Below are 24,075 nucleotides of genomic sequence, written 5' to 3' on the forward strand. Positions count from 1 at the left end.
TGACTAAAGAATATAACATTCTGAACTGATACACACCTATGTTTCAGCTGTCTTTCTTTACTAGATACTGTGTTTTGTGATACCTTTCCCAGGTAAATTATCACTTCTGTTTTGATGGTATCTTGTGGCCTGGACAGAATTTTAGGGATACCATTTTAGGAAATGAGTTAGTAGTTGGTTAAAGTTTCCATTCTTTAAGTTTCACCCCCCCTTTTCTGGGTCTCTAGAAGTTACGAATGTATCTTGGCTTTGGAGTATATCTGTGTAAACATTCACACTTAGACACAAAAGGCCATTCAGCCTCCTATCACAGCCTATCCAGAACAATAAGTACAGCTGAATGTATCTGACAAAGCTATGCTTAGAAGTACAACCAAATCCAATTGCATAATATTTGTGTCTAAGTAACTTGCTCAGGCTTGCCCCATCTTGGAAGCTAAGCAAGGTTGGCCCTGGTTAGTACTTAGATGGGAGACCACCAATGGAAGTCCAGAGCCACTACACAGAGGCAGGGAATGGCAAAGCACCTCTGCTTCTACTTCTTGCCTTGAAACACCCTACGGGATTGCCATAAACTGGCTATGACTTGACAGCACTTTACACACAACCTGTTGCCGTTGGTTTATGAGCACATTTTCCTTCAGAAGCCTCTGCAGGAGAGCCTGTTTAAGAGTAAGTCCATGCTGAATACATCTGGTGGAAAAGAACTTCCATAGTGTTAATTGAAGAGGAGGCATGCTAACGTGGGCATCCTTGGCATAAAAAGAACAGGAGTATACAAGTGTGTCTGCACTACCCTCTGGGAACTCCCATGTTTGCAGAAAAATCTAAGTTAAAAGAACCCTTTATTTTAAGGCAATAAAAGGCCTAGTTAATTATTACATTAAAAAAAATGACGAGTTTGCATTGCTGTAGCATTCCAAAATGGTACATACACACTGTTAGCAACATTGATCAAAAAGTAGATGAAGGGGAAGAGAGCCACCAGCATTGTTGGGGAGTGGTGACTGAAGCTAGCGGCAGATTTTGCTTCGCCCTTGTTATCACAGAACCAAGACAGAACCCTTTCGCTGAAGCCTCAGTGTATGTTACTGTTTCGGAATTATTAATGTCAAAAACACATAACACTGAGTAAGAACAGGTGTTCTTTTAAAACGGAGCAGCATTGACTTGCTTAATAATAAACACCTTCCTTAGATCAGTGTCTTCCTTGTTCCCCCTTTCACTGTTTTAATAACCTGACAGGCTCGCAGACATTGTGCTTAAAGAGGAATTTATTTCAGGGCTATTTAAGCACAATAAGAATAATAAAACTCTTGAAGAAGCTCTCAAGTGAGAGGAGGAGGGCAGAGCTAGGCAGGTCCAGTGGATGGACTACAGTGTACAGTCACCCGCTGCCATTGATTGTCTCTTTATCCATGCCGTACCCTGTTTTAAAAGGAAGCTCCTGTTATTTAAAGGGAAGCTGTTGTGTTGCAAAGAGGTGGAGAATGAGAGGTAGTGCCCCCAGTGCCCCCACCCTAATGACAGTCTTTGTTGAAGGTTAAATTTGTCCTTGAATCAAACAAGTCAATTTCTGAAAATGTCTTATACATGTAATCCTCAAACATAAATTGCAAAATTTGACAGGGTGTTATGTTTGCAGCCAGGCTGTTATGCACTTTTGTTCTTGCCCAAACACACAGCCAGCCCCATAGGCAACAAAACATGGTGGGGTTTTCCCCCACCCCCACACACACACATACGCACACACTTTTTAACAGGCAGCCTATCAAACTGATACATAGCCTGGCTATCAAAAAGCAGTACTGCTTCAGATCTAGATACCTGACACTAGGACTGATTTCTGACAAGTTCTGGTTTGAATGCAACAACAATGACAAATGCTAACCAGTGGTAATGAATCTTAACAAACACGAATGTTTGATGACTAGGCCATCAGAAAAATCCCACTATTATGGAAATATGACAAGTACCATTTTCAGTTGCATTTGCGGAATCATGTGGAATGTTCTACCACAGGCAAAGTGACAGCTAAAGTGAAGATCAATTTTTGTTATTATTACTTACCTTCCACCATCTGCTTTACTTTGTTCTGGTTAGCATGAGAGACAGATCTGAGTTACTACTAGCTTATATTTGCAAAGGGGGAAGGAGAGGCTCTATGGCATCATCGTCAAATAGCCTTTGGTGCAAACTGGGATCTTTTTCATGCCAATACTCTCTACACATTTTTTCTGGTTCATACAGAGAGAGCCTGAAAATCTGGCCTTTCCATTTTCCCAACCAGTTTTGTCCTCTCCCCCCCCCCACCCCGTTTTTTTTGTTTGTCATACAAGCGTACCCCTGGGCAGTTGACTAAAGGGACAAACTTCTGGATGCTTTGGTCTGGGGGGGGGGAATGTGGGCATGTAATCTATTTTCCTTTGATGTTTGGGTTCGGTCTGGATCCTGAGAGGAGCTTTGCGGGAATTGTTGGTGGGGGAGCCTTTGGTAGCTGTCAGCAGCCCAAGAGCTCTGTGGAATTCGAAAGTTTGCACACTACTTTGTGACTTTTTAGTTGTTACCTAGGCTTGCTCTGAAACCAGGTGACTCTGCCAGTAAAGTGAACGACAAGCGGACCACACTAAGTTCAACATTGCCCTCTGTGAGGCCCGCAGTCACATCATCGCACTTCCATTTCTCTTAGCCGAGTTCCGCTCCAGAAATCCGTCCCGCCTCTTATCACATCCCCCCTCCAGCTGTTCAAGGTTGCTCCCTGAAGCGCAGTCCCCGGAGAGCGTCTTCTCGGCAGCCCACGCCCTCTCCGACTGCTGCTTTGCTTTGCAGAGCCAAGTTATACCTCCGGCGAGCAACGCTGATTCCACGCCCGGAAAAGTAAGAAACGCTCTTTTCGAAGCCTTTGCTAATGTGTTGCTAGGAGGCATTTTGCATTGCTTCAGGCTCCGTATTCAGGCATCTTTCCTTTCGAAGGGCTGCCTAATGCGGGAGTGGTGGGATAATCATCAGCTGGGCGAATCTCGACGGTTTGGGCTTCCTTTCCTTTGCGGGGGTGGGGTGGGAAGAGAAACCGAAAACGGGAGTTTGGCCTCTGCGAAGACTGAAATGAGAATAGATCCAGAGGAGTTAGCCGTGTTAGCCTGTAGTAGCAAAATAGTAAAGAGTCCAGTAGCACCTTTAAGACTAACCAGCTTTATTGTAGCATAAGCTTTCGAGAATCACAGTTCTCTTCGTCAGCTGCAGCTGACGAAGAGAACTGTGGTTCTCGAAAGCTTATGCAACAGTAAAGTTGGTTAGTCTTAAAGGTGCTACTGGACTGTTTACTGAAATGAGAATAGCTGCATTCTTTTCCCATTAAGCTCTTTAAGGAAGGGGGGGGTCTTTAAAAAGTGGTTAGTGTGTTGACTGGATGGGGGAGAGGGCAGAATCTATGAAAGGGGCGCGGGGTTCCAGTTATAAAAACGGGGGACTAATTGGATGCTGCGTTCTTTGGTGTGCTAAATAAAATTGTATTTGAGGTGTTGTGCCCTTTCCAGCAACAGGATCGTTTTATCGCCACGCCCTTGTGGACCTGTTGAGTCTGCTCTCCAGTTCAAAGTTAGTAATGGCATAGGATAGGGTTGCCAACCTCCAGGTCGGTCCTGGAGAGCTCCGGCAGTTGCAGCTGATCTCCAGATGGCAGAGATCAGTTCCCCTGGAGGAAAAGGCAGCTTTGGAGGGTAGACTTTATGGGATTATACCTTGCTGAGCTCCTTCGTCTCCTCAGGCTCCGCCCCCAAATCTCCAGGAATTTCCCAACCCAGAGTTGGTCTCCCTAGCATGGGAGCTTCTGTCAGCAAAGGACTTTGGTAATGTGAATCTAGGGCTAGCGCTGACCATATTCAGGCGGCTAGGTCTAATGACTTGTTCGCTGGCTTTCTGCTCCTAAGTACAGCAACCAAAACAACCACTTGTCAATTTTAGCTACTAGTGGCATTTTCTGTTAATCATGGCAACAAAAATGGCCCCTGTAATCATTTTTGTCGCTCAGTCCATCAAACACATACACCTTACCAGGCTGGCCTGTTGCAGATTTAAATCTCTGTTTAGGCCTGAAAGATTGCTTTTAGGCTTATGTGTAAATCTTTAAAAGTGCACCCCCTCCTCCACACAGTTCTAGCAAATCTTCAGCTTCAGCCATGAGAAGCATAACATGATGTCCAGAATAAATCCTAGAATTGATGGAACAATGCTAAGAGGATGCCAACATCCTGCATTTAGAGAAAACGAATTAGGTGGCTTCAGAAAGTCTCGTGCAGCTCACACAATTGTGTGTATATAAGATAGCAGCTTCCTAAAACCCAAGAATCTCTCAAAACTAGATTGTGGTGAGACTATCTTACATTTTCTGTTTGATAAGTCTCTCAGAAACTGCATTTTTATCTTTAAATACAGGCTGGGTAGGAGAAGGGATGATACGCATGTTTTTAAATTTACAATCTCATTTTTATATGCTGTCGTTTTCTGTATAATGGTGATGATGGTTTATGTGATCTGTTCAAGAGTAACTAGAGTGACTTTGAATACAGCTTGTAGAAGACAAGTTTTCCTCTAAGATCTGAAATAAACTTCTGACCTCTTTTCAGTCAGAAGGCTGGTTTGGATCTGTAAAGAATCATCATTGCAGAGACTGATCAGTTTTCACACAGCCTTGTGGTTTGGTGGTTAATGTGTTACTTTGAAACAGTCAAAGAGACTTTTGGTTTCCATTTTGGTTGCCTTTTTAAAATAATCCCCCCCCCCACACACACACACAATTGGGAGGAACTTTGTAACAGGTCTACTAGTAAGATTTCCTGATAACAACCAGTGTTTCTTTCTGTTCTTGAATTTCCTATAAGAAACACACAGTTGCCAGGACTAGAGAAAAGAATATCTCTGACCATGTGCAGGGCATCTTTGATGGCAGGCACTTCCTGTGGCTAGATATGAACTACAAAATGAAAAGGGGGGAGAAAGGGGGGTTTCCTGACATGGTAGAATGCAGCCTTGGTAACAGGGCCAACCACAATATCACAAAATAATTATTTCATCTCCTTTCATTTTTGGACCCAAAGAAACAATGCCTCTGAGCATATGCAGAGTATCTTTGGGCTGCTGCACCAGAAAAAAGGACGGAAGCCCTGCTTGGAGGAGTTGACTTCCGGCTCCTGAGCAACCTGCTCAGTGCAACTGATGCTCACCTGTAAAGTCTACATCCTGGAGCAAGTCTGAAGGGCTTATAGACACAAGGCTGCATTGCCTTTTGTAAGGGGTTTTGGGGGGACTATTGGTCTTTTTATGAAGAGGGAAGTTACAGTCAGAAGAGGAGACTTTGGCCTTTGTATGCACATCAAATCACTTCCCCATGACCCTGAGAAGTTGTAGTATCATGTGTGAATACCACAACCACAAAGGGTGGAACTCATTGCTTGGGTCTTTACCACCTACTAAGCATCTTTCCTTCTGGTATTGTACCGCTTCGGTGGGAAAATAGCAACATGAACTAACCTCACATGTTCATGACGTTCACACCCAACTGCATTTTAGCTGCATGCAATAAGCACCATTGGAAAATGGCGCCTGCTCCGGGTGACTATGCAAAGGTGGGTTTTACTTTTACCCATTCTCTGCAGGGACTTTACATACACTGACATGTGCATAAAGTACAATTGGGGAGACTGGGATCGTCACACTGGCCAAATGCCCACTGCATGTTCAGCACAACTTATGAAAGAGCCTGTGGGATCCTGCTTGCATATACCCCCTCTAGTTGCACATGCAGCTTGCATACTTGCAGGCTTTTGTAGAAATTATGCATTCTGGGACGCAGCTGACAAATGCGATCCTGCTCTGCTCATGTGTGTGTTCACTGTACACACACTGTAATGTGTGCACAGACGACACGTGTCCTGTGGAAAGGAAGTTCCTGGCTTCTCAAAATCCTTTTGTTTTGTCAGCAGTCACACGAGTTTTCTTAACACAAGTTCTCATTTGTTTTCCGCTTTCAGATTTTCACCATGGAGAAATTGGCTGCTGCAAATGCCCAGTTCGCTCTCAGTCTCTTCCAGAAGTTCAGGGAAGCCAACCCGACGGGAAACATTTGTTATTCCCCATTCAGTATATCCATTGAAATTGCCATGATCTTCTTAGGGGCCAGAGATAACACAGCAACACAAATCGCAAAGGTTAGCAACCCTTATTTTTAGTTGCAACTTTTTATTCTTGTATCTGGCAGTTTTGTTATGGAGATCCTTTTAAATAAAATCTGCTGTTGTCAGTGGTGATATTTTTAAGTGTGAACTATCATCACACAAAGAAGAGAAGCTTTCATTTGGATTTAACTATGAAGCCAGCTCTCATGGGAATTGCTTTTGTATTATCACGGAGACGTTAACAGGCAAGGGCAATAGAGCTACTCCTCCCTCCTGAGGCTTAGACTTTGTCCAGAAATTATTTGTGCATACCCGAAGGTATTAACAGTGCTGGCTTTTGTGGGAGTGCCTTGGGTATTATTGCATCAAAAGATAATACACTGACAAGTAATAAAGCAAGTCCTCTTTTATTGTATGCCTTAGACTTAGTATAAAGTCTTATCAACCATGCATGTCACCACATTGTTAAGTCATCTGCCCGTCCCATGAGGATTCTACTGAAAGCAAAAAAAGCCTGGATGAAAGAGAGGAAACTCCGTGGCCACATAATTTTTAAAACTAAAAATATCTAGAGTAGTTTCACACTGCTAACTTTATCCATGTGATCTTTCCTGAGAATATGCCCAACAGGTAGAGGAAGGGAAGCATGAACTGAAGTATAAGTGTTGGATCATACTCCCAGGCCATTGCTGTGAGCATGACGGCTGTTGCACTGCAAGTCAATCTTCAGTCTTACTACTGTACAGCAGGCCCCTAGTCACAAACAGGGCAATCCTAAACAGAGTTACTCCAGTCTAAGCCCATCAAAATAATTGAAATCTATGGGCTTAGACTGGAGTAACTGTCTTTTGGATTGCACTGAAATTTTGTAGTACAGCAACCTTAACTGGGGAGGGTTCAAAGTCAATGTGGAACTGATTGCTTAGTGTGTAGTTATTTAATTTATGAACAGTGCAATGCAATCCTGTGACCACTGGAGTAAGCCCCACTGAATAGATAGACTGCTTAGGATTGTTCTGTAAAGCGTTTTAATAAAATCATATTAAATCTTATTAAAGATTAAAAATAAATGCCATGTGCTTCACAGTCATATCAGCTACAATTCAGTTCACTGGCCAAAATCAGAAAGCGCGGGGGGGGGGGGACTTCTTCTTACTGAGCAGTTAAGTAGAAAATATATCTTGCACATTTTCTACATATAGTTTACTCCAGCCCCAGAACTGGTGGAGGTAGCAATGAACTCATCTTTATGCTCTGTTCCTGATTCCCAACAGTCAGATTTAATAAATGTCCTGTGTCATTCCAGAAGACATGGAGTTTTCAGGGGTCTCTGTCTTCTTCTTGGTATATCTGCAAAGAAAAGAGTTAGTCTTGCATTGTAAAAAGGAAAGCCGACTATTTTGGCAGTGGGCCAAAACTGCAAAACAATTGTGGCATGTCTGTACACACCACCTGGAGACCAAAACGTGCTTGAAATGTTGTGCAGCTTTTTGATTTCTTAAATAGGATTAATTTAATTGGTCCTAGCGATAATGATGCATAGTATCCTCCACCCCCTCTGCAGATATCTCATTTTGATGTTGTTGACGACGTTCATTCAAAATTCCAAACACTCAATGCTGAGTTTAACAGGAGTAATGCGCCTTATATATTGAAGGTTGCTAATCGGCTGTACGGAGAGAAATCTTACAGCTTTTTGCAAGTAAGTTGATTGCCAGGACATAAAAACTTACATGGTCATCAAGGTTGCTTTTATTGGCATACATTCTGCTCCATATTAAACTCACTGATACAGTTTTGTGTAGTGAGAACCTTTAATCAGTTGGAATGGAAAGGTATTGATTGATCCAACATGAAGTTATGTTATTTGAACAAAGGAATGTAACCCCCCCCCAACTTAGTTAAAAAAAAAAAAACAGGCACTGCACATTGATAAGATTGCTTTGCCTTGTAGGATGTTCGGTTTTGGATGCCAGTTGCAAATAAAATAATGCCCATCAATCCTGCAGTTTGTGGCCGCAGAGATCCTAGTGATGCAAGTAGAAATGGCCTTTACAGACTGTCTGAGGGTCACATAAATAGGTGGTGCTAGATTTTCTACTGACATTTCACTGCTTGTTACTTCTGTCTTGCGCATGGTGAGAACTTCTCTGCAATAATAATTACTTTGATCACAGATAGAGAATTAATGCAAAGCAATGCAGTTCCTACTGGCAGCCAGAAATGGGATGAAATGGATCTAGTATATAGTTCACAGGTGAAAGGAGAGGGTAACTGGACACACACACTGTATATTGAAAGCTGTTGTATATGATTTCTCCAGGACTTCTTGACTAGCACTCAAAAACTATATGGAGCTGAGTTATCTGCAATAGATTTCCAAAATTCTGCTGATGATGCCCGAAAGCAAATTAACCAGTGGGTGAAGGAGCAAACTGAAGGTGAGAAGGTCTTGGGCATTATGTCCTACCATTTTGTCTTTCTCTGGGATCAACAGGCTAGCCTGTTCCTTGTAAGGGTCATCTGCCATTTCTCTAGTATTTATTTATTTATTTTGATTTCTATTCCACTCTCCTCATATTGGCAGGCTCAGGGCGGTTTACATTTATACACATTAAAATTTCAGTTAAAACACAATAAATACAATATAAATATTTTAAAACACAATATACAAAGCAGCACTAAAATCATTAAACCATTTCCACCGTCATTAAAGATAATTAAGCATTTAAAATTTCTTTGGAGGTGGATGTTCTGATAGGGAGGGCTGCGTTTTATCCTGTTCGGCTGGCAGGTGCCCGACCCATCATCAACCATACGCCTGGCGGAACAGCTCTGTCTTACAGGCCTGGCAGAATGATGACAGATCCTGCTGGGCCCTGGTCTCATTAGACAGAGCGTTCCACCAGGTTGGAGCCAGGACTGAAAAGGCCCTGGCTCTGGTTGATGCTAGGTGGGCCTCCTTGGGGCCAGGGGCTGTTAATAGTTGTTTTTCACTAGATCGAAGCATCCTCTGGGGCACAATCTTTGCAAGAAAAGATTGATGCAAGTAAAACCAACTGATATTCTTTCTTCAGCGAAAGAGTTGTTTTGTGTGTTTTGCAGATAATTTATGGTAGGCTGGTTAAAATATGAAATTCTAATAGAGTAAAATAAAACAGTCAAATTTGGATAGCTGTGGTTAAAAGCACAATTCTGAACTGAGATCCAGTGAGGGAAGTTTGTATTCCACACTTACTCTGCCCAGTTGGATCCGGAGAAGATAGAAAGGTCAGGGATCATATTGGAAAGATAATTTTATTCTTCCCAGTAAAGTGATTAATTGATGAGAAACTCATGAAGATAATCTGATATGAAGATTGACTTGTGTGTTCCCAGTCCAGATATGGTTATCCACACCATGTATGCCACCTGCTTTCCAAGCTGGTCTGAGTTGGTACCTTGATCCACATAGTGTTATGGGGTTCACATCCAATGCACATCTAGATCCAGTCTGTGTGCAACGTTCCTGATCCAGCCATTCAGTCTCTGTGTGGATGCTACTTCCACGTTGGATTAGGGCGTGTGTTGGGGAAAGCAGGCGGCTTGTAGTGTGTGAATTGCAGCACATGCCTCTTTTCATCATAACTGAACATACAGAGAATCAAATATACAGTAGGGAGTGTAAATATTTACTATTTATTTATTATTTAAAATACTTAAAATCTGCCTGTCTCCTGACAATTCAGGACACAAGGCAGGTAACAACAATATTGCATACATTACCCTGTGAAATATTGTGTGTCATGAAAATAACTTACTGTGAAGATAGGCGTTAGATAAACAAGATAGGCGTGGCAAATTATTTCCTTTTTCCCAGATTAAAATTGAGATGAGTTGTATATTCTAGAACATTCGCCACTGGCTATGCAAGTTGTCTGCTTTGAGAGAAAGAGAGACACCCAAGCTACAAGTGACACCTGACACAGGTCGGACACTTGTCAGCTTCCCTCAAGTTTTGATGGGAAATGTAGGCGTCCTGGTTTTACAGCTTGGCTCTCCATTACTATCAAACACAGAGGGAAACCACACCCACAGGAAACGATTTAGCAATTAATAAATAATTTGTAATTATTTAGTGCAATAAAAAGTGCAGAGTGCTACTAATTCATAAATACTTCCATAAATACATTCATAAATACAGGGGACAGTAGTTCATTCTTAACAGTCATACAAAAAGACCTAATCAAATAACTAATTCCGGGTACCTAGCAGTCTTGATACAAATACCTCCATTCATCAAACCAATTTCAATACATAAATGCAGAAGTCTTCTACTTTTCTTAGTCCTCCAATACGGTAGGATTATCACAACTGCAATGAGGTTTGTTTCAACTCAGCGTTCTTGCAAGAGTGGAACTATTCATCCCTTGTCGATCCTTCAGCCTATTGAGGTGTTAATAGCTGCAGTAAAATAAATTTCCAAGTAACGTCCTTCCCATCAAGGTGCAATGTGTCAGCAGCAGTAGAGCATAGAACAGCAAATGCTCAATCTGACGCCGGCTGCGAGCAGATTTCGTGCCTGCTTGGCTTCCTCAGGAGCGTATGCTATAATTACTGGAAGAAGGCATCACAAACACTTGAATCAAATGGCCCGGTAAAGGCGGCGATACTCTTTCGCACTTTTTATTGCACTAAATAATTACAAATTATTTATTAATTGCTAAATCGTTTCCTGTGGGCGTGGTTTCCCTCTGTGTTTGATAGCTTTTTACAGGAACGGCCAATTCTGTTTGTCTGTTTCATTATGGCTCTCCATTACAGCTGCAAGACCAGGATGCCTACATTTCCCATCAAAACTTGAGGGAAGATGACAAGCATCCAACCTGTGTCAGGCGTCACTTGCAGCTTGGCTCTGAGACAGAGACATGTGGCTGTTGTTTAGTTCATTAATTTAGTGGCTCTTTTAAAGAACAAAGCTGAGGAGAAGGGGAGTTTTCCTGGTGACCCAATGGCAGCTCTAAGCACAGCAAGCTTCATGAAACTCAAGCTAGGCAAGGAAAGGTGTGTGTGGACTGAGCACAGTAAGTCCCATAGTCCCAATACTGCACAATGATGATCGTCAACTCTCTGTTTTAGTAAACAACCAGCCCACACTCCATCTTTCTCCATAGAAAACAGGTAACAGAGAGCAGAACCACAAGTGACAAAAGGCACAGATTGGACATTTGTCAGCTTCCCTCAAGTTTTGATGGGAAATGTAGGCAGCTTGGTGGAATGTTGGACAAGTGACAGTTGAAAAGGCCATTGGACAGCAGTCAGAGAGCGAAGCTGCGAGACCAGGATGCCTACATTTCCCATCAAAACTTGAGGGAAGCTGACAAGTGTCCAATCTGTGCCTTTTGTCACTTGTGGTTCTGCTCAGAGGTTTAGAGCTTGGCTGCCTTGCTAGCATTTTGAAAGGACTATAAGGCTGTCCTTCTTAAGAGCCTCTCCCCCTTTTCTTGCTGGCAGCAAGTGTCCCATATTGGAGATCAGTGGGGTTGGGGAGTTGTTTTTAAAACTGTGTATTTATTATTGTATTGCTTGTTTTATCATTCATTTTGTTGCAAGCTGCCTTGAGTCTCCATTGCAGGAATGGTGGATTGTATGCGCCCAAACAAATAAGTTGTTACATGTGCCTTCAGTCTTGAATAAGAAATCATTTTAATATTTCTTCTAATTTTTCTTGCAAGGTAAAATCCCTGACTTGTTAGCTGAAGGTTCACTTAATGAGATGACCCGATTAGTTCTGGTGAACGCTATCTACTTTAAAGGCAGCTGGGCAGAGAAATTTCAAGAGGAGGATACGGAGGAGAGGGCTTTCAGGCTCAATAAGGTAATCGTCGTGTTTAGCTGTACCGTTCCTGTGTCAACCATTCGTACTAGATGGATTTTGAGATGGTGTTTGTGCTGACTGGTAAGTCTGTGACGTTTTCTCAGCAACGCCAGAAACTGCACGAGCCCCAATCCTGCTCTAACCACACTAGAGAAAGGCATTTCTGGCACGACTCGTCGTGCATCCCATCAAGAGCAATACAATGCAGATTGATGCCATCCCTGTACGAATGTACATTCCCATGTGCGTTTTGATTCTTTGTTGGTTTGGTGTCAGTAGTTCCTGATTTAGCAAACGATATGCTTTTGCACACAGACCTCCTTGGTTGGACTGAGGCCTCGTTTTTGCTATTTTACTCTACGGAAGGCGGCATGGTATAGCACAATCTCATCAGATCTCGGAAGCTAAGCAGGGTCAGTGCTTGGATGGGTACCCTGCAGAGGAAGGCACTGGCAAACCATTTCTGCTTCTTACTTGCCTGGAAGCCCCTGACTGGGGTTGTTATGAGTTGATTGCAACTTGACAGCATATGTGCGTGCGCATGCGCGCGCACACACTCGCTATTCTCCAAAATAAGCAAATTCCATTACCATTATTTGCAATCTGCTTATATGAGTGTGCGTGTATTAAATATTTTACTGCACTAGATTTGTTAGTCTACTGTAGTACGTGCAAGAGAATAAGTAAAAAGGTTAAATCAATATTGTTTTAACTATTACCTTTCACTGCTTATCTCCTATTAGATAATAAAAAACAGCTTCAAATATGCTCTTAATTACTCATATCTGCTCATATATATGATAAATGGATCTTAAGCATATATTTAATTAGATTCTTGTGTCTTATGAAATCTGCCAATCTCTTGATGTTACAGTTGATAACTGTTTTCTGTATGTTGCTTTTTAAGTACTTGGATCTGAGATTTTATCCTCAGGGTGGTGTGAACAGTATAAAACAACTCTAATTTGGTTGCTAACAGAAGGCCACTGAAAATGGAAAGAAAGAATTGGTTAAAACCCCAAATGTTCCCATTTGTCCTCAAAAGTTTTGAATGCTCCCCAAAATTTGCAGGTGGCCTTCTTGGGGGCTGTATTGCACCCTTAATAATCGGGGCAGTATCCCCGTGATTCCTTCCTCCAACTTAAATGGCTATCCATTCAATGGCTATTGAAGGCTACAAAACAAACTTGTTCTACTACATTTTAGCCAATATCACTTCCGTCTGCAAGCACTCATCGTTGCCCAGGATGCATACAAATTTTATGTTTTGTTTCATTTTCTCATTGCTACATCCAGAAGGAAACGAAGATGGTGAAGATGATGTACCTGAAAAAGAAACTTCCTTTTATGTACATCCCTGAATACAAATGCCGTGTCCTAGAACTGCCTTACAAGGGAGGAGAACTTAGTATGATCTTCTTGTTGCCTGATGATATTGAAGATAACTCCACTGGCCTGGAACAGGTGATGGCTCCCCCCCCCCCCCGCCCCTTTCCTAACATAAAATAGTCTACTTTGTTTCAGATGAAGGAATGAATTATTGAATGAATGTACCTAAATGCAGATATACCACAGATATGAAAAAATGCAGATGCTGTGCAGCAGCCCATAGAGTATTTGTGCATCTCTTTTACATGCAGAAATGTTGTAGGCAGAAACAAGTGAGTCAGATCATTGCTAGTCTGACTGTCAGGGGTTTGCTGAGGTCTTAGACAGAGGACTCTTCCAATTCTACTACCTGAAATCCTTTTTTGCTGGAGGTTGAACCTGGGCTGTCGTGCCTGAACGAGCGTTCCCTACCACTGAGCTATACTCCTGCGATAACAGTCCCTCCGCACTGAACCCCATAATGATACCATGCTCTTCTCCTCAGTGATTTCACACACACATCAGGAATTTATGGTTTTTCCCTGTAGTACTTGTATATTGTTAATTCAATGGAGATGTTTGTGTATTGGCAATACTTCCAAATGATTTACTGGTTCTCTCTCCTTTTGCTATTTCAGCTGGAGAAGGAACTCACCTTAGCAAAGCTCCAACAGTGGACACAGCCAGAAAAGATGTCTTCTTTCAATGACGTTCATGTGCATTTGCCTAAATTTAAGCTGGAAGAGAGCTATGATCTTAAGTCAAGTTTATCAGCCTTGGGCATGTGGGATGTCTTTGACAGCGGCAAGGCCAATTTGTCTGGAATGTCAGCATCCCGTGAGCTCTATGTGTCAAAAATTGTCCACAAGTCATTTATAGAAGTGAATGAAGAGGGTACGGAGGCGGCGGCAGCAACTGCTGGAATGATGGTGCTCTGTAGTCTTCCTATGGAAGAGGATTTCAATGCTGACCATCCCTTTCTGTTTTTTATCCGACATAACCCAACAAAAACTATACTTTTCTTAGGGAGAGTTGGTTCTCCATGAAAAGTCAAATAAATGGTAGAACCGTGCGGTAGAGCCTCAAAACTAGGTTTTGTTTCTTACCTTGTTTGAGAGAGTAGCAAGATTGCTTAGTAAAATGATTTCATTGCAAGCTTGGATTCTCTCATGCTTCTTTGCTGATTCTCTTAGTAAGTTTTAAAACCAAGTCAGGGTATTAATGGCTTCAAATGGAGGTGGCCTTTGGAAGAGATGCTGCCGCAAAGCTGGATGTGAAAATCTTGGGAATAGTTGTTCAGTGGGAGGCTTTCCTTAGCATTGACAGATTATTATAGTGTGGTGCAATTTTTCAGGAAGCTGCTTTTGCTCTAGTTAATTTAGTATAACCAAACTTGAAAATGGGTGCTGCTAGGCTCTTCTCTTGAAGAGAGAGTTGGCCCTGGCATACAGCCACATTGAAAATACAAAGCTGAATGATATAATGACCTGTATATAAGAAAACCCACATGAAATGGTAAGAAAACTTTGGATATAGTTCACCATTCAGTACTTGGAAGGTGGCAGGGTGCCATCTTTGATCATGGCAACAACAGTTCGATGTATTGTCGAAGGCTTTCACGGCCGGAGAACGATGGTTGTTGGGGGTTTTCCGGGCTGTATTGCCGTGGTCTTGGCATTGTAGTTCCTGACGTTTCATCTAAACCACGCACTTCAGGCAAATGGCTACTCCAGAAATGAAATCCGAAGAGCAATCAAACCCAGGATGAATCAAACAACCAAGGAAAAACAGTCACCTACAGGAAAAGTGTTTTTGCCATATATCAAAGGAATTACTGATCAGATGGAAAAGCATAACCTTCAAGCAGTATTCAGACCCACCCGAAAAATACAACAGATGCTACGATCAGCAAAAGACAGCAGAGACCCCCTCACCTCTGCAGGAGTATACCGTATACCCTGCAGCTGTGGACAAGTTTACATCGGGACCACAAAGCGTAGCATCCAGACAAGAATAAAAGAACATGAAAGACACTGCAGACTTGGACAGCCTGAAAAATCAGCAGTGGCTGAACATAGCCTAACTCAAACAGGGCACAGTATCTTATTCCAGGACACCAAAATACTGGACAACACTTCCAACTACTTTGTCAGACTGCACAGGGAAGCCATTGAAATTCACAAGCATAAGCAAAACTTCAACAGGAAAGAAGAAACCTTAAGAATGAACAGAGCATGGACTCCAGTTCTGAAAAACACCAGGCCAACAAAACACTCCACACCCGACAATAGCCCTGCAGAGAAGATTAGCACATCAAGCACCAATCCATATGCAAAAGAACCTCCTCAGGATTCAGTGAAGCCTCCCGCCATTAGCATTCCACACCCTGGGAAACTCTTACAGAATGACTCAGCTCAACCCCACCCCTCCTGAGTAGATACAAATGACCTACATCTTTTTCACACTGTGACACTGAGAGATCTCCATCTTTTGGTGCTACACCTCTGAAGATGCCAGCCACAGCTGCTGGCGAAACGTCAGGAACTACAATGCCAAGACCACGGCAATACAGCCCGGAAAACCCCCAACAACCATCGCAACAACAGTTCTTTCTTGATAAACAGGTAATTTGGGTGTCCATCCCATTTTTTTCCACAATCAATTAATTCAATAAAGAGGTTTAATTTGTTCTAATGATTCTGGTCAGGTCTGATGGACATGCACTTAAGAAGCCTTGAGCATCTAATTAGCTTTTCTGTATCAGATCAGTAATCTCCAGGCAACAAGTACTCCTCAACGGTATTTTTGGCTCATACAATAATAAAGGCATAGTCCCGTCCTGGTGGTTGAAAAGGCAGCCTAGATGCCGTTCCGAGTACACATCAAGAACTAAATGGGACCATTTGGAAGGAAATCTACAAACCTTACCCTGTACATCTCACTGTAGACTTACTCTGAACTGTGCCCATTTGACATAGTACAAGAAGACCATCCATTCTGTCACTGCACTGCTCAGTCCCTAGGGATTTTTGTAGTGGCCGTTTAAGTCTTATGTTGGAAATCAGGGTAAAGTCATAACCACATTTCAGGAAGATGACAGCAGACCTTTGAATTTTTATGATTTCCATGCTGCCAAGGATGGAACCAACAGCAAGCACCTTTCGTTTTGAAATTGCAAAGGTTTTGTTATATCATGGCAAGTTGTGAATTTGGTGATGTTCCCTTATTGAACTCTCTAGTTATTTTCCCCTGATCCGTTAGGGTCGAAAAGCCTGTGCTGTAGTTTGGTTTCACTTCCTCTTCTGTTAGTTGGCTGTTGGTTTTCTGCTAAAGCAGAGGCCAGAGAAGGCCCTGCTTTCGTTCCAATAAAACATTCAATCCTTCTGTCATGGTGCTTGTGGAATTATTACAGATTTTCTTCCCATCTCCATGAGGACCAATAGATTTAAGACTGCTGTACCCCTCAGACTTATGTCCTGGTTTCTCTTATTTCTGGCCACAACTACATAAAGGAGTAGGAGACACCCACAGGAACAAAAAGTCCTAATCTCTAGCTGCATCCCTGTGCAAAAGCACTTCCAGCTTGTCAACCGGTAGATGGTGCTGTCTGGACTTGCATTTGTTACTGAGAATAAAAATCCCTCTAGTAAGTGCTCAAGTGCTGAGGCGAACATACTGCCGTTTGGCATGTCATTTACCAAGACAGGTAAGATTTACACTCTGTAAAACAGTATTTCCATCCATACTGGCCGGTTGTGCATTGTTTTCATTCTACATCGAAGTGCATCTTTGTAGGAATGGAAAGAGCTAAAAACAAGATCAGGTTACTTGGACGAGAACGCTACATACCTGTGTTAAGCTTTGTAGCATAGTCAGTGCGACTGTGATGTTTTCCAGATGCCTAACGGGATGAGCTGAGCGTTCGCGAAATGTAGAAAATTGCTCTGCCCTTTAGACAGCAAGTTGCCAGCTGGGAGTTTACTAAAGACAACTCTTCTTCTTCGATAACAGCCAAAATAAAATATGGGATCTACTGCAGGCCACGTAGCTACTTTAAAGACAGGAAGGTCTTATCTCTTTCCTCCATGCCTCTTCTACAATAGATGCTCTGATGTTTCAATTTGTTCTGCATGAGGAAAGAGGCAAGTACAAGCAATTCCAACCTACTTACGAAGCTAATTGCACCTTAGGAGCTATTTAATTCAGGGAAGAGGAATGGAAGGAAAAGATTAAACATGCATTTCCTCAGCAACCCATGCCCGAACTATTAGCTTTTTTAAAAAATAAACAGCAGATCCTAACATAGTCTTTTGGATCTGGTCTAACGTTTAATATTTAATTGGCATCATGTTGCTATCTGTTTATAAATGGCTGTGATCTATTATAGGGCCAGTGTGCATCTGAAAGGTGAGCTAGAAATATAAAATTCCCCTGTAAACCCAATAAGGAATGGTAAGAGTCAATGCTGCAGTCATTACTACTTTGTAATGTGCCATTAAGGTTGCTTCTGACTTACAGCAACCCTGTGAATGAATCATCTCCAAAATGTCCTATTGTTGACAGCCTTGCTTAGATCTTGCGAACTGAAGGCCGTGGTTACTTTAATTAGTTTTAATTTCCTGTATGATCTTACAGAATATATTTTGGCTCCTCAGTGAGTATTGAGGGTCTGAAACAATTATAAATACACAGGGATCCACTAGAAGAGAATCACAGGGAAATTCTCCTGCTGCAGCCAGGAGGGAGACTGGGGACGGCAGGTGCTGAGTGGCAGCATTTGTGGGGCTGGGAGATGGTCTGGGGGGCTATGAGCTCCATCCCAACCCCAACACTGCCTGTACTCAACAGCCCCCAAGATTGATTGGCAGCATAGGGTGAGGGGAGAGGGGAATCCTGGGAAACATGAGTTAAGCACCAGCTGCTGTGGGCTGGGAGGGCTGTGCAGAGTTGCACAGCCTCCCTGCCCACATATGCTCAGCACTAGTAGCCACCCTCCTCTCCCTCCCAGCAATGAGGAGGAGGTGGGGATCAGAGGAAGGAGGGGGGCAGTGGTGGCAGCAACTCCAATACTGTTGGTCTTCAGTGCCCAACTCTGCAAGCTGACTTCTTTGTTTTCTTTCCAATAGCCCTCATTTATTTTTGAGGATGTCCACGTACACTTAACTTACTTACCTGTCTCATGGAACTTAACCAGCGGCCAATGGAAATGTACCCTCGGTGTCCTTACAGTCATTAAAAGACATACTACAGCACTGGAAAGACAAAAGCCTACTTCCCATAATTAAAAAAAAATGTATTTAATTTTAAACAGATAAACACAACACTGTACCTAATCCATACAATTAATAAAGCTCAAAATTACCTAGCAGATCATAAATATCTAAAATACTTCATTGGATTGAGGACCTTTTAAACTTATCAACATTTGAGCGTATTACATATAAACAACAATTGCATATGGACTTACTTTAATATATTTGGAGACATTTTATAGAAGCTTATGTATAGATTTGCCATCATTTTGGGAGCGGGTGTTTTTGTTTTGCACAAATTGAATTAAAAAAAAAAACCTTTGCAAGTCACCTTCTTTGTTCTCCTCCCAGTAGCCCTCCCTGGAATGCATCTTTGCTTTGCAACTCCCAAATATGTTGACTGAGATCTTGCAATTTACCATCATGTGATCTCATTTTAAACAATGAAGGAAGACCATGAAAAGACCCTAAACAGATCTAGAAGCTTTAAGATATTTCTGTTTATCTTCTTAACATAATAGGGACAAGTTTTAGATTGTGTTTTCCCTATGCTTTTGCTTGCTTATACACTTGCAGATCCAAAATTCTTTTTCTAAAACTGGAGTTACTTGGTCTTTGCAGTGCCACACAAAACCTAATCTTGACTCATGTTTACTAAAGTTCAAAGGAGAGGCAAGTAGAGCCTACTTAGCTCTAATAATATGTCAGAGATGATATTTTTAAGAATTCTGTATTTCCAGGTTGGATATGGAATAGACAAGAGCTTTGAAATTTGGAAAGGTCTTAACTGTAGGCCATCAGACTGCAATACCTCTATTGGCCTGCTGGTGGCAGCAGAGAGTATCATCTAGTTGTTTAGGAGAATGGCTGGAATACACTAAAGAGGGGAAATCCTCAGGGCTATCAAATTGAACTCTGAGGCAGCTAAATAAAGTCCTTATTCCCAGTGATAAAAATAAAGGGCCTACAGGGTCTATGCTAGGCTCTAGCTCCAGTATTTTTCCCTTAAGCAGAAAATTATTTCAGTCTTGGGCAATTTACCCCAGCCCTGCAGACACTTTTAAAACTTGGGTCTGTCATACCATAAATCGGTGAACCACTGCAGATATATACATAAGGAAAATGAAACACTGAGAGAGAATAGATAGAAAGATAAGAGGAATAAGGCCTAGGAAAAGAGGAGAAAGATGTAAGCCGCCTTGGGTCCCTACTGGGGAGAAAGGCAGAATATAAATGCAGTAAGTAAAGATCTTTTTGACAAAAAATCTTTCATAATATTATGGCTGTGGCAGTGGATAAAGAACTGAACAAGGAGGCACGGCTTTTGCCACTTGAGAAATGTGTATGTGTTCTCTTTTCCTCCAGCTTTGGGGAGCCAGCACTTGCCATTTTCAGATTAGCACCAGAAAATTCCAAAACATATTCTGCATAGGAAAAAGTTTCTCAAATATTTGACTACACAGAGAACATTAAGCAGAACTGCAGGCCATTGCCTTCATATTAAGCAACACTCACAATTATAAAAATAGGATGAGAGACTGCTGACTTTTCTCCTCATGATACAACACTGTAAATAGCTGACAGAAAAATCTGTTACCAACTATACTTCTTCATGTACTTCGCATCTATAACAGCATTTTCCAAATGTTGGGCAGCTGAAACACTTTTCTGAATTAAAATGGAAGCACTCTTCAGTTTTAGTTTTAGAATGTAAGCAAGTAAGAATTACCTTACTCACGGAAGAGTTCACCCCTTGTGTTTATGTGAGTCCCTATGATGAGCATATTTCCTGAATGGAAGTCTAAAAGCATATTTCCTAAATGGAAGTTATTCACTCAGAGAAACAATGGGTCAGTCTCATCTAAAGAATAATTCTGTTGAGTCTCTGCCTCGGTAATAACTGACCAATCCATTCGCTCTTCAGACAAAGCCGTAAAATAACCTGTATGCATCAGAGGCTGATTTGAACATGGCCAAGTAAGAACAGCACATCATTCAGAGACACAGCGGTCAGCCTTCTTTGGTAAATGGGTACTCTGGGTTTACAGGAGCTCTTAACTGCTTGATTCCCCGAGATATGCCATTACACAATTAGGGAATTCATGGCCTACAGCATAGAATATGGTAGCATCAATCCAATATAAGCCTGGATTGAGAATACAATGCACCAAGTTTAAGCACCGCTTCTCAGTTACTGTTTCACTATCAGCTGTGGAAAATAATAACTTATGCATTAAACTTCGTTTCTTTTCTAGCCACCTTTGGAATTCCAGGCACTTGTGGGAAGCGTGATTAATTGCAAAATAAGAGGGCACCTAAAATATTGTTAAGGTCTTTTAATCAAACACGCTAATAATTTTAGAATCAACTTTATTTACAAATTTTATAATATCAAAAATAATATGGCATTTAATTCTCAGTTAAATTATTTTTTTCCATCCATTTTTTCTTTCATAGCCCTTCACAATGTAAACTTAACCTAGCTCAGCCTCAGCCAAACAGTCTGTAGTCATTACCAATGCATGTATCAAATGTTATTATGAGCAACCTGATTCAATCCTTGTCAGACCAGGAAATATAAAGGTCTTAGAAATCACAGTATTAATATTGTGTGCATGTGTTTGTGCAGTGCTGGGGAAAGACAATAATGGGTAACATTACATTCTTCTCTCTCTAAAAAAATCAACCCCTTTTAGTTCCTCAGGCAGATAATCCTGATCAACGGGTTCCTTATACATGGGGTTGTATTTATATCCTTTTCCGTAGCTGAGGTCCTTCATGAGCCTGGTTGGCGCATTCCTTAAGTGCAAAGGAACAGGTGGAAGCGGTCCTTCATGGTTTCTCAGGCATGCCTTGACATTGCCATAAGCGCTGTACACCTCTATGGACTTTGGCGCTCTGGCAAAATAGATGACGCACTGGGCAAGGATGACCTGTATAACGCAAGAGAGACAACGTGCAAATGATCTCGAGCTTGATGGAAGGCAGGCTGTTGAGACTCCCAGCTCCACTATACCCAGAGAACCAAACCTCTGCACCTCGGCCTCATCCAGTTTAGGACCTTGGTACTTGCAAGTCACTTGACAGCAACCCAACTGGTCTTGAGCAGCTGCTCTATGTTATCCCAGAAAGGATGCAGAGTCATCAGCCACCAAGTGACAATGACAAATGGTCCGTATCCTTGGTTTACCGTTTCACCCTTACACGGGGTATCACTGACAATGGCTTATTGCGAAAATGGATACGTAGATTAGAAACTCATCAAATCAGTTTAAAATGGCAGGAGGTGTCATCTGAGACCTAAAACATGCAAGAGGACCAGTCACGTGGTGGACCTAGTGTGTGCTGTTTCAGACTGCAGTTGTGAGAAGGAAAGAAGTGACACATTTGAATGCTTCCCACGTATATATGTATGTACATATATAATACAATCCCTGTCCTAGAACCCTTTCCCCCTCCTGAAAAAACTGATCTTAGTATTAGAAAACCTACTCCCACCAGCTGCTACAGCTGCACCATCAGCAGCGTGATTGTGCGTTTCACCTTTCAGATGCTAACACAAAACAGCATTGTGAATGTCCAGCAGGGGTGGGGGTGGTTTGCCTTTAGAAAATGCTTCGTAACTACAATGGACCCGAAACATGGCTGTTAAGTTATTAATAAGGGGACTGATACGAATGTTTCCAATCTAATCCTCCACTGGTTCTCAGTGGTTTTGTGAGCCCAATGCAAGATACCAGTTTTGACCATTAAAGACATAAATGGTCTTAGGCAAAGATATTTTGTGCAGGTTTCTGCACAAAACTGTGGCACATAATTACAAGGACACAGGCTATTTGATGGCAGCATAAAAGCAAGCCAACTTCCTATCTAGGGAGGCCCACTCAGGCTCCATCTTTCCTAGTCTTCAGGTTCCTTCCTCGGGCTATTCTTTTCCAACAGGCATTTGGTATTAATTAATTTTAGCTTTCTTGCAGCGCCATTCTAAGCAGAGTTATGCCTTTCTAAGTCCATTCAATTCAATGGGGTTAGAAGAAGGTAACTCTGCTTAGCGATGCGTTGTTGTTGTACTCCGCTTGTTCTCTTGTACATTGTACAGGATGTCTTAGTTTTCACCTCTGCTGCCCCCTGAAATGTACTTTATTTTAGTTAGTTGAGATAGTATTGATTATTGTTGTAGATTATCACCTTAAACAGGGTTTATGCTTTACGGCTGTGAGCTTCTCTCTTCTCTGGGGACATTAAACCAACCCCCTTCTCTCAATATCCATTTTAAAAATAAAATATAGTCACACCACAAATAAAACCTTACTTTCGATCAAGGAAGGATGAGGGAGTCAACAGGAAGAAATGTCTCCATAAGATAAAATAGAAGAAAACAAGACTGGTTGGGGAAAGTAAAATGTAGCTGTTAAAATGTAGACAATTACACAAATGTGTTTCTACCTCGCATTCTGGCATGCCAATGAAGTGGCAGCCCTGATAAGCAGCCACGGCTTGCGTTAAGGCCAAGGGATCAGCCAGTCCTAAAACAAAAGAGTAAAAGCATACACTAAAATCAGGAAGGCGTTATCCAAGCACACCTGTAAGCGTACCTGTTTCAGGTCTCAAGCAAAGTATTACACTATTCAAGTGCTAAATAAAGGGCTTGTAGTGGGCATTATAATATTGCTAGTCGCCAGTGTTGCACTGAAATGGAGAGCACCAAATCTTTCCCAGTTACAGAGATTCCCCCAGCTGTGGTTCAAAAAACATGACTATGACAACATTCCAATGACTACGGCGAAGAGCATGGGATGTCCTTGAACAACCAGGGTACACAAAAAGCTGGATGCAGGCACTTCTCAGAGCAGTAACAACATTCAATTCTATTGTGAGGGTGCCTGGCATGGCAATGTGCTGGCACAGAAGGCTAATGGCCAATCAGCTATGGAGCAGGTCTAATGCAGAAGTGCATAGGATCCACTCATAAGAGAGAAAACAGCTCTGCAAGATAAAAAGGTTCATTTCCCTAGTAATTTCTGATGCCTTGAAGACTGCCAAGTCAATCATCTGAACGACTGTTCTCCAAGTAGTTCAACTTTTGAGCCCTTCTTAATTTGTCTAGAGAAAATAGAGAGGTGTGATCAAAATCCAACCAACCAAGAGATGCCCAACAAAATTTTGAGGGCCACTGTCTGTCAAGCACAAATTAAGATTTCATGGCTGAAACACAAGTGAGCTCACCCCAAGTTTTTGAGGATCAAATATTCGTTCATGATGTCAGCCATTTAAAAGCCAGAAGGCTATTGTGGATTCAGCAAATATGGCCACAAATCCTCTGTAATTTAAGCCATTTTCACACGTCTTACTGGCTCTGGTATGTCGTGCAAAACCCTGGCACAATTTTGCAGGAGAACTGGGAAATCGTGCCAGGAAGATGCTG

General features: G+C 42.0%; 2 protein-coding genes across 4 annotated transcripts in view; one reads left to right on the forward strand and one right to left on the reverse strand.

Moving 5' to 3' along the window:
- LOC129333908 (uncharacterized) overlaps positions 1-16,782 on the forward strand; it is a 35,076-nt gene extending 18,294 nt beyond the window's left edge. Inside the window, exons 9-15 of the mRNA XM_054985847.1 lie at positions 2,661-2,877; positions 6,030-6,206; positions 7,738-7,875; positions 8,497-8,614; positions 11,888-12,030; positions 13,327-13,494; positions 14,037-16,782. Coding sequence (XP_054841822.1) covers positions 2,661-2,877; positions 6,030-6,206; positions 7,738-7,875; positions 8,497-8,614; positions 11,888-12,030; positions 13,327-13,494; positions 14,037-14,444 — 1,369 coding nt within the window. The 3' untranslated portion in view covers positions 14,445-16,782. The remainder of the gene's footprint in view (positions 1-2,660; positions 2,878-6,029; positions 6,207-7,737; positions 7,876-8,496; positions 8,615-11,887; positions 12,031-13,326; positions 13,495-14,036) is intronic.
- A 4,221-nt stretch (positions 16,783-21,003) lies between these two features.
- Positions 21,004-24,075, reverse strand: part of WRNIP1 (WRN helicase interacting protein 1) — a 43,504-nt gene continuing 40,432 nt past the window's right edge. For all 3 annotated transcript variants that reach the window (XM_054985188.1, XM_054985187.1, XM_054985186.1), the window contains 2 exons: positions 23,097-23,176; positions 21,004-21,583 (listed from right to left, as the gene is read on the reverse strand). In XM_054985188.1, coding sequence (XP_054841163.1) covers positions 21,308-21,583; positions 23,097-23,176 — 356 coding nt within the window. In that variant the 3' untranslated portion in view covers positions 21,004-21,307. The remainder of the gene's footprint in view (positions 21,584-23,096; positions 23,177-24,075) is intronic.

Source organism: Eublepharis macularius, chromosome 7 (assembly GCF_028583425.1).
Source record: "Eublepharis macularius isolate TG4126 chromosome 7, MPM_Emac_v1.0, whole genome shotgun sequence".
Classification (NCBI taxonomy): domain Eukaryota; kingdom Metazoa; phylum Chordata; class Lepidosauria; order Squamata; family Eublepharidae; genus Eublepharis; species Eublepharis macularius.